This window comes from Photinus pyralis, unplaced genomic scaffold (genome assembly GCF_008802855.1).
Source record: "Photinus pyralis isolate 1611_PpyrPB1 unplaced genomic scaffold, Ppyr1.3 Ppyr1.4_LG2, whole genome shotgun sequence".
Taxonomy (NCBI): Eukaryota; Metazoa; Arthropoda; class Insecta; order Coleoptera; family Lampyridae; genus Photinus; species Photinus pyralis.
This window is the reverse complement of record NW_022170403.1, coordinates 27,136,939-27,150,057: the sequence shown is the minus strand read 5'-3', so window position 1 is coordinate 27,150,057 and position 13,119 is coordinate 27,136,939. Positions and strand designations below refer to the sequence as shown.

The following is a 13,119-nucleotide window of genomic DNA, read 5'->3' as shown; positions in this document are numbered from 1 at the left end:
ACACCTTTAAGCACAGATTTTTTGTTAATTTGATATTTTCTATTTGGCACTGTATTATTATACGAGTATAGTATTATAACACCTTCGTTACACATGAACTCATTCATATATTGTATACAGCTTGAACGTGATTAAAGTCACCTTACATGTACTGACCAGAACTTTCAATAATGGTGGTTAATATTCAAGCACCCACTTACTTTAGGAGAACACACATATAATGCACATATATTATTATGCACCATCTAATGCGCTTGCAATAGCAAAAAGTTACTAAATATTAGCAGAGTCACTTTAGGTACCTCAAATTTTTTATTGACCAAATCAAAGTTATTTTGTCTTTTTAAATTTAAGTTTAGTATCTAAAATGCTAAATTTGTATATTAAGATTGCGTTGACGTTAATAAGGCATGCAGCATTTTTTTGTACACCGAAGTAAATAATAATAATTCAAGAGGAATTGCTAGTACTCACTCGGGTGGGGCTCCACGTAATTTAAACGAGGTGAAAACCACCTCAACGCGATGTCCTGGTCCAGCAACGAAAATATAAACGCACTGTCGTGAATGTCCCTTTGGATTTAGATATTCTGGAGCGTGGAATGTGCCGTTTAATGGACCTCCTTGTCTACTCACAAAAGTCTGGTCGCACTCTGAAACAGAAAAAGCTTTATGTAGTAAATGCAGATCTCGTATATAAATATTAAATTGTTGCTGATATCACGAACTCAATCTACCTACATTCCCACTGATGTTCCCGATGAACAAATTAGTTTTCAGATGGAGTATTTAAATTGACAAGAAAAGGTGCGTGAAATTGCATGCCAATCGTTAGTGCTTCGTTAGTGCTTGATTGTGCACGAAAAAGTAACCCAGCACGTCCACCTCTTTTTGAGATACGTGGCAACTGCAGGCCACTTTTAAAAGCACTATAACGAAATGTTTTGGGGAGTGCGAGGGAATGTTGTGCCTCCTCCCCCCCTTCCCCTTTCAGGTCATATTTCAGATTTGCGCCCCTAATCTGAGAAGCGAAAGAAATCTGATATCACTGGCTAAAAATACCATAACGAATCTCTTGATTAGGTACAAATAATGGGCGATAAAAAATGAGTTGCTGCGAGTCACCTTTGCAAGTTTGAAAAAAATATCCAGTTCTCCGACACACAGGATAAAGATCATAATGACTCTGTTGATCTCCCTAAAGTTAGGTACCTATACACACATTCGATATGCAATTCCATTTGTCTGAGAGCATTTGTTTTTTAACGCATTTTTTAAGAATTAAAAAAAAAAGGTGTTTGCGTTTTGTTCACCCATCTGTCTGTACACCCGGACCCACTTCTGCGGTTTTGAACCTACTTTTAGGGGAATTGTCCTAGAGTCCTAGAGTGGAATTGTTTGCAATAGGTAGCATATAACTTGAAGGTGTGCTAGACCACCATCATCGAATTTTGTTATCATAATCCCCCCCCACCCATGAATTATTTACCGATATACTGTTTTTGAAAGTAAATCGTGCTTTTACATGCGAGTTGCGACAACTATTTGGTCTCACATTTTGCATACGCATGCCTTTTGAAAAGCTATGCTTAGGGAGGGGGGGGGCGATTTGATCTCTCATGGTATTCCTGTTAAAGGTATCAACAAATCGAACTATTCTCTACCAACTGCCGCCCTTCTTTCTTATCCCTTATCAAAATAGGGTATGGGGCGGGAGAGGGGGAGCTTATTATATCCTTCATGGTACTGTAATGAAAGGTCGCAATGAAAGGAATTAACTTCTACCAACCATAGTGGTTGGAAAATTTCTTACACTCCCAAAGAGCGTAAACCTTTGACTTTGAGCCACCTTGGAATACGACTTTTAGGAAAATATTTAGGAAATCGGAAAAATGCGTATTCTAAAGCGTTCACACATGTTTACCTGCACTGAATAAATGTAACTCTTTCTTACAGTATCCGTTATTAAATTTCATAAACCAATAGAACGGCATAATATAAAACTCAATGTTTGTGTTACCATTATATCACTCCAAAAAGGTACGTTTCACGTAGTGTATAAAACGCAAAATGTAGCTAATCTTTCGGTAGAAAAAACAGAGCCATTTTCGGTTACTCAAAAGTAAATTGTCAAAAGCGGCGGTTCTTAAGTTTGCGAAGAATTTTTTTAGGTTCTATAAAACTTACTCGCTAATCTCTTTAGGAATTCTAAAACTTTAAATTGCATTTTATTATTCAGAATATTCCACACTTCAATTCCAAACGCGCTCCTATAAATTTATGCGACAGGAAAATAAAAGAAAACAAAATCAGGTGATATTCAGCTCATAACTTGATGTCCTTTTACGTAATTTTAAATTTTACTTGTGGGGAAAGATGGAATTAGTAAATAAACTTCATCTTCAAAAATATTTCCTTCAAACCTAAAATTGGCATATCGGCGCTTTTTAAAGTTCTAAAACGGAATTATCTCTATCTCGTTTTTAATCTATCCGATGGAAAAATACATAGAAAAACTTTTTGTAAAACCGTATGTGAAAACTGTTCGATGGTTTAGTTTTTAAATAGATAAAAAGTATGTGCAGTCGACTACGAAAAGTTTTGACCATCTGTGTTGTTCGGGCAAGAATGACAGTTTTGTAAGAATTACAGAACTTTAAATTCGTTATGTTCATGTACAAAAACCCCCAGAGACCCAATTCGTCGAGAAATGTAATCATTTAGGGGTAAACCCTTGACTTGTTTGGACGAAATGCCCTTTTTATCTACCCTCTCGCCCATTTTTTTTTACAAATCTTGTAACGGACTCCTGCATCGTGAATTTTGTGTTTATGATGTCGTGGGGGGAGGTGAGAGACTTCAGAATTTAAATAGGACATGTTTACCACTCGCGCGTTAGTAAGGTAAGGGAGGTATTGCATTGGGGTGAAGAATGGCCCTCCACTTTTTTTTACGGAAATACACGTTTTGAAGCACCAGGAATCCGAATCAAACAAAATCTCGATGATATCAATCGGTCTGTTTGTCGGTCTGTACTCTCATTTCTGGCTAAACGGCTAAACCGATTGGAACCAAATTTGGGACACATATTCTTCGACATAAAAGGCCAGAATCGCACATGCACAAGTGTGGGGGTGGTATCTGTGCTAACCATAGAAAATTTTTTATTATACGATAAAGGTTGTTCATTATTAATTGGTAAGTGGTATAAATTTCAGCTATGTTGTATAGTATATATAGGGATAAGTGTTCATGTTCATTTGTCGGGAATATTTTCCTTGAGTGTAAACGATTGAAAACAATTCCATTGGCGTTAATTAACGAACCTGTAAGTGTATTTATAGAAGAATAAAACCTTCTCGCCAGGTAACGATTGACTAATTCTGATAATTTAATTAGTGGTACCACAGCCTTATTCAAATTACCGTTTCATTCTTAAAACAGTAATAAACGGAATGCTCCAAAGCGTCGTTTGAGAGGTACATACACGAAAGCTCCAAAATTTGCATTTGCACGCCGATCATCTCAGTGCGATCAGTGTTGTTTTGGACACGTCAAAATTTCATCAAATATCGATAATTTTAAGCAACATTAAAGAATAAAATTTTCCTCGTCTGTATGTATGAACGTACAGAGTGGTCCAAATGCGCTAGCGATTTTCTCTTTAAAATTGAGTTGCAGACACCTAAGTCTATTTCTTCTATCTCTTAAAATAAAGGGTGTTTCCATAAGAAAGTTGGTAAATTTGGACCACCCTGTACGTACACGTACGTATGCACGTACGTTAGCAATTTTCGGAGATACTCGACGGATTGTGTTCAAAATATATATATTGGGTATACGCAAACGATCCTTTTTTCTATGTACAACCTACAAAAATTGTGCCAGATTTTATTGCAAAAAAAATAAAAAAAATAGAAATACTTATTGTTGGCAAAACGGTCACTATAATTTCGTTAAAATTTTACGAATTGTACATTAGGCGTAAAGGATGTCAGACTGTCAAAAATATTTTTTTATATCATATTTTCTTTATTAACCAGCAAAATTTTCAAGTGGTTAACTATTCAAATACGAGTACCCGACAACGTGAGGCCCGAGGTATTTACGAGAAAGCGGGTCATAATAAATTATCGACTTGCGTGAGTTAATTAGAATTACTAATTTAGCAAAAGGTAAATTTCGGTTTTGTCCCAGTATAACCAAGACGTGGAATTCGAAACAGAACAATAATAAATAGCGGATTATATACGATGGTTTTGAAGCAAGCATTTTTGCCTAGAAAAGATATCAGTTTCAGGAGAAGATTTAACTGCACCTGCATGAGTGAGACGAATTGGGGTGTTGCGGTCATTTCTTTTGTGAGTTGCAGTAAACTTTGCGACTACCAGTTCAGTAATCTTATATTTGAATGCCACGTAATTAATTTATATACAGGGTGTCCAATTTATCATGAGACAATCGATTGTTGCAGAAACTAGCGGGAATATCAAAAAATGATTTATATAAAATATTCTTTATATGGAAGGGCCCAGTTAACAATGCTAGGTGCATTTTCACATAACTTTCCTTTAAGGGCCAAGTGTAAAGCAATTTAATTTTTTTGAATAGAAATCTATACTTTTTATTGCATATTCTTATTTTACGTCGGAAAGTAATAAGCTTTCGTGGGAAACGTTTTTTTTTTCCCACACTTGCCATTTTTTGAAGACCCTCTTCCAAAAGCGCGAGTTACTAAGTTGTTCTGTCAAGAATTTGACACGTACATTATTGTCCTAAGTAAACCGGTGGTTCAGAATGTGTCGTTTTATACCGACGTCTTCGGCCCACAAATTTGCATTTCTACTAAACTTAACGCTGCATTTTGCAGCAGGGGAAATTTTAATAATAGAAAACAGAAATCAAGAGGAGCTGGTCTCAAACACCTTGAAAACATTGAGGATGGGAAAACCCAAATACCAGTAGCCTGAATCTTCTTATTGCCCTTATGAAAGTGATTTAAAGTCCCTATCCAGTGGATCGCCACTGCTGCACCAACTTGAGTAAGTGTGTACAGTGGCCAAAATTCGAGAATGAAGTCGGTTATAGTCAAAGTGGCACAGTTTAGTGTCAAATCTAACGCTGCTTAGAAAATGAAGCAATTTCGAAACCTTCGAAAAAAAATTTAAAAATGTAGTTTGTTTTTTATTTTATTTTAATTTAAAAAGATTTTTGGAAACACCTTCCCATTGCAACTTTTTCTAGCCTACAACCTCACATTATTAGATTTTAAATGTCAAACGCTTAGGTTTTTTAGAGTCATCCTCAACTTCATTTCCTTAAAAACAGATCTGGTTTCTTTATTTTATATTTTGATAAAACTGGTCATTCGAAAAATAGACATTTACTTTAAAATTGAAAATAGAGCACAAAAAATAAGGTGGTCATGAAACAAAAGCATCTTTGTTAATCCGTCTGAGCGTATTTGTTTATTATTAAAGTGCCAATAATGTTCACTGTTGTATGTAATGATAGTAGAAGAATGTTGTCAAATGCAGAAAAGCACAATATATTGCTTACACAGAGAAAACAGTTTTCTTGAAATTAGAAAAATAGTTTCTTTGAAAGTTATTTCATTGGTTAAAGCAAATATTCTAGTGCATACGACATATTTCTTTATATGTACAAAAACGCAAATTTTCTATTTAGAATCGGTTTTCTTTGTTTAGTATCTATGGTGACTTCTTAAATTAAAAAAATATTTTTTCAACTGAATGGCACCATACTCTTTATGCGGTAAATCTTATACTTCTTGGATTAAAGTATTTATTTTGCTTGATTAAGTTTACTGCAACATTGTTATAAAAAAGGTTTCTTAAACGCAAGCAAAATCTCAATTTTCATTTACGCATGACTTCATTCTGTAGTCAGCATTTCAATTTAATTGCGATTGTACGCGAGCTTACGTGCAAGTGCAACGAATCGAGAGTGCAACTTTATTCGCTCACTGCGTAGTGCGTTGTGTGGTTTAATCATGGACGAGCTACTAAAAAACAATGAATTAGAACATTTGATTGAAAATTTCAAAGGTAAGTAAAACTCTATTTTTAGTATTGAGCTCTCGAGCAACTTTATCTTAACGCAAATAAAAAAATCAATAAAAGTACGTTTTAACCAACCTTTACTTTAAGCGTATGCTATTTTTGTTTCAAAGAAATATTACTTAGTAGAAAGAATATTTCTTTCGGGGGAAGAATTGATGATTTTAGTTTTAAAACAAGTGCGTACTGTAGTCATTCTAGCAGTCTTTTTTGATTTTCACTCAGTTATGCGCGTTTCTAAGATGTGTTGTGAGTGTCTAATCAATTGACTAGTACATAATATCATTTTTTATTGTTTAGAAGAGAAGATAACACCGGATGTCCTTCTACAACTCGCCGATTCTCACATAGAAAAGTTGTGCCCAGCAATTGGAGATCAACTACGACTCCGCCGTTTAATTCACGCACTGAGTTCCGCGAAAAAGGTACGTGCCTACTAATATATTGTGTTACTGAGTTCAGATACCGATTACTAGTTAACTTAAATGTGCACTTTTGGTCGTGGAGTAAACGGATGTTATGCGCAACTCGATACAAAAATATTTTGCAAAAATTTTGAGATACCTACATTACATGTCGTTCAGATTCCTCAACAAAGGTATGGAATAAGTTAATAATCTTAAGAAATGCTTTTTAAGGTGACAAAATACAAAGACATATTTAAAGATTTCCAAAAAGAAGACAAAACATAGAATTTTTTTCAATTCTACAATCAAATTTATTCATGTTTTGACAACTATCTGTAGTTACAAAGTAAACATCATGTATAGGTTAAGTAGATGGTTGATCAGATCACATCAGTACTAGTTCGCTGCAACAAAAAATATGGAAAAAACCGAAAATTTTATATTCAAAGGGGATATTTTGTTTGCTAGTTACGGATTATTAAATTAGATCAACTTTTTAACGGGGGAAAAACTACCCTTAATTTTTAAATAGTGAAGAGGGGTTGAGTGATATCTCATTTTAAAGGTCATTTAAATATATAGCTTGAATGCCTTATTTTGTGTATGCTTTTAGTACTTTCGGAAAAATCAACTAAAAAGTGTTGTACAAATATATAAGCTTTCATTTATCAAATGATGCTAAAACAAAACGAATGTTACTTATATTGTTGAAAAGCTATATTTAAATGACCTTTAAAACGAAACATCTCTTAACCCTTCTTTCCTATTTAAAAATCAAGGGTGGTTTCCACCCCCGTTGAAATGTTGATCTAATTGAATCAATTGCGTGTAACTTTCTATCTGTTTTTTTTGTAAGCAGGTATCCGTATCGGATTTAAATTCTTTGGATTATCAAGAACAAGGCAATGAACCTGAAATTATCGTTGAAAACATAACACCTCTCAGAACGCCGCAAAATCCAGTAATAATCCAAGAAATATTTGCAGAAGAACCGCCACAAAAAATACCTAAACTAAATGACGATATTTTGTTAGTTCTTAATACGGAATCAGGGCCGTCTACATCTTCACTTACTACAACCGAAACTTGGACGTCAGGACCATCTTCTTCTTCTCTTCTGACAACCGCTGAATCTTGGACGTCTGATCACGTATTGGAAAGCGCTGATGTTAATAACAGTTTAAATGACACATTACAAGTCATTAACTTAAATTTGAAAGAGTTATTACTTTCCAATGCATTAGGCAGAGTGCTCTTACTTAAAGGACAAAAAAATAAAAAATTAACTTTTGCGGACAGAAATTGTTTATCGGAAATCATTATATCATATTTTTTGAACAAAAATATTAAACTAGATAACTCGTCAATATCTTGTCTAGCGGAAAAAATCGTGGAGGTTTTTTCAGATGAAAAAAGGGAGACCTACTATGTAAGTCCAATAACAAAAAGAAGATCATTGACTAACAAACCCATCACCGCCAAAGGTAAACTAATTGATAAATATAGAAATCGTACCTATGCTTTAAAGAAAGCTTTAGGTATTACAAAACCTACAGAGCAGCCACATGATATAGGTAAAAATATTTTAAAAGTAAAAAATTACGCTAAATTTACAAAATTTTTCAGAGATTCCATCAAGAGAAGCTGTTGACAGTCAGATCTGGTTAAAACACAATGTTGAACCCAGAGATGAAGTTCTAGTGCATTGGACCAATTCGTTCAACATTAGAGCCAATCGCACGGCGTTATCAAGCATTGAAAATTTCTTTACGGACTGGCCCATTTTAGAAACACAATGGGCACCGGACTTGGTAGTTGTTTCGGTTTTATGTGTAAAACTTGTTTTTTACAAGCTACTTTTAGGTGGATTATGATTTTCGTCAAATGTTTCAAGTTGATATTGATATTCAAGAAGCATTCTTGACGTTTTTTGATAGGTTGCTGGAAGCTAAAAGAAAGCAGCTATCGGCAATTGATGCAACTTTACTTGAATTATTGAACACAGAAATAACGCAAGGTACTTAACTATTTTAATCATATTGTAAGCACTTCCCTTCAAACATCAACCGTAATTGCTCATGTTTCTTTAACTGCAACCTAGTTTACATGAAATGAAATTGATTGGTTTAGCTTGAAAATATTAAAAGGTTTGATTAGTCACTGGACATCTGATCACGTGACGTGAATGTAACAAGTGATTAATTTATTTATGATAAGCTTTATAACTATATTATTACTATTAACATGTATATTTATTTCTATTTGCAGATTCCAAAAATGCAATAAAGATCCATCTAATTTCATCGCTAATTCCACCTCGCAGCAGCACTAGAATTAAACGTCAAGTGTGGAAACCGTCTTCAAAAGAAGCTCGTGATGGTCTTCTTTTGCATGTTTTAACACCAGCAGACCTTTCAGACGCAAAGCAGAAAAGAACAGATTACTATTATAATAAAGGTCTTACCATTCAACCGTATATGGTCTTAGTTGGACCAACTTTAGGCAATGTAAGTAGTTTCTATGTGGTCGTGGATAATCATACCTACAAACTAAGCTCTGTGCTATCTGCACTTGACTTTTGTTTTAAAGTGCACCACGTATTGGATGCACAGTATTCTTTTGAGTGCAGACATTTGTGGTATGTTATTCAGTGGTATGTGTATAATTTAAAAACAAAGAATGATTTAAAAATACCTTATGTTCAAAATATTTTTTAAGTATTTTCTATAGTAATTACAATTTCATATATTTTTTATTAGAATGTAAATAGCGTTTAAAAAAGTGTTTCGAATATGTATCTATAATCTTGAAATCTATATTTTGTATTGTATTAGATTGGTTATAAGTCCAGTGTTGTCATTAGCGTCATTATGGAATGTTTTAAATGTTTGAAAACATTTACTAGCGGTGATGTTTTAGTGTCCCATATTAAGCTTACACATCCTTTTTGTGAAAGGTACGAGTGTAAAAAATGTAACAAATCTTATCCACTTTTAGACAGACTAAGAAAACATTTCAGGTTTGAGCACAAACATGATTCACATAATGTACCTAAAACTAATTTTGAAGACGATGCATGCACCTCTTCCCATCTAACCGAATTTTTAAACAGTAGCAAAACTGAAGATATTATCAATAATAGTCTAGCAAAAACCACTTTGTCCGATTTTCAAACGAAGATTATCACAATGATTGCTCAACTTTATAATATACCTTCACTTCCTCGTAATATTTTACAAATGATTATAGACTTTTTTAAAGAATTACTAAATAGTGCTTTTTCATATATACAATCGAATTTTCGTATAAATGATGATACAGAATTTTCTTTAAGCGGTGTTAAATGTTGTAATTTATTAAAATTATTTGAAGAAATTGAATTAGTATTTAATGAATTTAGATCAGAACATTTAAGATTTAAGTTTTTTACCAAGACAAGTTCTTATATTAAACCAGAATCTTTCTTTATTTCAGAAAAATCTATACCGCATAGCAGTGCTGTAACACCCACAATGATTTTTCAAAGAGTAGAAGGACAAAAAATTTCTTTAAGATTAATGTTACAAAAATATTTAGAAGTACCCGGTGTTTATGAGACTATTACGTCCTATATGGCAGACGAATGCTCTCAGACTGGTGATAATATCACAAGTATTTTTCAAGGGAATGTTTGGAAGCAAATGAAGGTACACCACAAAGACAAAAACATGTTTCCTTTGTATTGATATTTTGATGATTTTGAGTCGTGCAACCCTCTTGGGTCAAAATCTGGAATACATAAAATTGGTGCTGTTTATATTAGCTTAGCTGGTGTACCCCCTTTGTATTCCAGCACATTAGATAACATATTATTGGCCCAGCTATTTTATTCATCAGATAGAACTGAATTTGGAAATAAAAAAGTATTCACAAACCTCATTCAAGAGCTAAAATATTTAGAAACTAATGGTATATGTGTTAGTACTAAATCGGGAAAGTATCAAATATATTTTACGTTATTTGCAATTTTGGGTGACAATTTAGGTCTAAATGCAATACTTGGTTTTAATGAAAGTTTTAACTCGACTTACTTTTGTAGGATATGTAAAATGTCAAAAGATATTACACAATGTTCATCATCTCTCGATATGAGTTTAATTAGAAATCCTATAAATTATGAAGAAGACGCCTCTTCTTTGTCATTCGGAATTAAAGAACCGTGCATTTGGAATGAATTATGTTGTTTTCACGTAACAGTCCAAATTTCATGTGATGTAATGCACGATTTGTTGGAAGGGACTCTTAGGTATGAAATGGCATATATAATAAACAAATTAATTAATAGAAAGTATATAACGTTACCACATTTAAATGAAAGAATAAAATACTTCAAAATTTGTGAGGCAGACCGTGGAAATCCAATACCGGAAATCAAAAATGAGCATTTGAAAAAAAATTATATTACCATGAGTGCATCAGAAATGTTAGCTTTCGTGACTTATTTTGGTATGATCGTAGGTGATCTGATACCACAAGACGATGAAGTGTGGTTGTTTTATTTATTAACCAATGAAATTGTTAATATTCTGTTTAGTAAGACAATATCAAAAAAGACAGTAGTATATCTTCAAACACTACTTGAAGAACATCACGTATTATATTCTGAACTGTTTAATACAACACTTAAACCAAAACATCACATATTACTACATTACCCATCACTAATTCTGAATATTGGTCTTCCTACAAACTTATGGACAATGAGGTTTGAAGGCTATCATAAAATATTAAAAAGCATTGCCAATAGCATTACCTCTAGAAAAAATATTTTACTGTCTTTGTCAATAAAGAATCAGCTCCGCTTGTCATACAAAATTTTAGCAAAAGAAGGCTTTTCAGCCAATGTGCAATACAAAATTATTAATCCTGAGTTGTCAAGTAGTATTAGATCAATTATAAGGAATACATATGAAAATCTGTGTTTAGACGAAGCTTTTGAAGTTTCTTGGGTAAAAGTATATAATATTTTGTACAAGTGTGGATTTGTGCTGGAAAGTTTTATAGATGATGAAAATAATAAAACGTGTTTTTGTAGAATTGATCAAATTTTTATAATCTCCCCTAATTCTAGCGATATTGTGTTTTTTGCATCACGGTTGCATACAATTGGTTACGACACACATGTGCAAGCATACGAAGTATCTGATGAAACTTTTGGTTCCATTATATTACGTTACAGCGAGATTTCTAATATAACACCGTATAGTACGCATCACTCTAGTGACAGAACTCTTGTGAAATCTTATTAAAAACCAATTTTGGTGACAACACTGGACTTATTTGTTTTTGTGTGTATTTTAGTTTTAGTTTAGTTATGTTATTATTATCTTATTTTTTGTATAGTATCTCTACTGCATTTATAAATAACGAAAATAATAAAAATATTCAACAAAATATTTTTTATTTGTTTAGGTACAGAAAATTTCAATGAATTACTATTCTTAATTTAAGTGTATTGTTTATTAAATACAAAGCATAAAGCACTAAATGCAAACACATTTTTTCTTATATGAACATAAATTGTTCTACATCCAAAGAATTAATTATTTAAATTAAAGTAAATGACACTTTGTTGGAATCAAATAAAAACTATGTCAATAAACATGCAGTTTTGCATTGAAATATTATTCTTTTAGTTGAAAAAAATGTTTTTTCGTTGTAAAAAGTATTTTATGGTAGTTAACAAAATATTTCATAAATCGAAAAAAATAATTTTTTTGAAACAACAATACGTCTTTATTATAGTCAAATAATATTTTGTTTATGTAATGGTAATATTTCTTTATAAATCCAAAGAAATCTTCTTTAACCTTGAAAGAAATATTTCATTGACGCTATTTAAAGTCGAAATTTCTTTAGACCAAAGAAAATTTTTTTGAGTTAAAAAAGTTTTTTTCTCTGTGTAGTGATTTGACTTTGAATGTAGGAAACTATGTCATCGTGAAATACCAGGGGGGTTACTGGCCTGGACGTATTGAGAATATTGAAGAAAACGGCGCTACAATAGGCTGCATGATAAAATGTCGAAAGTTGTGGAAATGGCCTGAACACCACAAAGACACCCTTCACTATGATAAAGAAGACATCGAGATGCTAATTAGTGCCCCAAAGAAGGCTTCTAACACAAGAGAGATCTATTCTGTGCCAGAACTTTGTATAAGTGTCTTTAACTCTAGTTATTATGTAAAAATAAAAATTTCAACATATACATTTACTCTATATTGTCTATAGTCACAGTACTAAATCTAAACTATAGTGCAGCGCTGAACACTACTGAGCAATCGGCCTGGACTATAGTTGTGCAACTTTGAGCACAACAATATACCACACTTTGAAGATTCATAACTCTTTTTCAAATTCTTTTTGATAGTCATAAGTAGAAGCGGGTCACTGTCGCCGCCATCTTGGATTTTATTCGCGGGTCAATCAAGGTCAATTAAATTGATTCGCGGGGTCGTTCACGTGGGCGGGGTTGTTTTCGGGGTAAATTTGATTAATTTCTTGGAATTTGGGTTTAATTAATAAAAATTTTGTAGGATTTTGGTCTTTATTGGCATTTGATTTGATTGATGACGTCATCAATTAAATTGATTA

At 32.9% G+C, this 13,119-nt stretch overlaps 1 protein-coding gene across 2 annotated transcripts; it reads left to right on the top strand.

Annotated features, from left to right (window-relative positions):
- The first annotated feature begins 5,936 nt into the window (after window positions 1–5,936).
- LOC116165058 lies at window positions 5,937–10,072 on the top strand. Of its 2 annotated transcripts, XM_031479330.1 has the most exons (7): window positions 5,937–6,067; window positions 6,380–6,504; window positions 7,346–8,060; window positions 8,113–8,297; window positions 8,350–8,503; window positions 8,755–8,993; window positions 9,961–10,072. In XM_031479330.1, the coding sequence occupies exons 1-7, from the start codon at window positions 6,013–6,015 to the stop codon at window positions 9,988–9,990; spliced, it is 1,503 nt and encodes a 500-aa protein (XP_031335190.1). In that variant the 5' UTR covers window positions 5,937–6,012; the 3' UTR covers window positions 9,991–10,072. The 2 variants fall into 2 exon arrangements, with proteins under 2 accessions (XP_031335190.1, XP_031335189.1); XM_031479329.1 differs by lacking the exon at window positions 9,961–10,072 and having other exon boundaries at window positions 8,755–9,227.
- Window positions 10,073–13,119: the final 3,047 nt, after the last annotated feature.

Bases quoted from the DNA above. Each gene is read 5' to 3' on its own strand.
- LOC116165058 (XM_031479329.1), top strand. From the start codon at position 6,013: ATGGACGAGCTACTAAAAAACAATGAATTAGAACATTTGATTGAAAAT. The intron at 6,505-7,345 runs GTACGTGCCTAC...TTTTGTAAGCAG, and splicing joins CACTGAGTTCCGCGAAAAAG to GTATCCGTATCGGATTTAAA. The intron at 8,504-8,754 runs GTACTTAACTAT...TTCTATTTGCAG, and splicing joins GAACACAGAAATAACGCAAG to ATTCCAAAAATGCAATAAAG.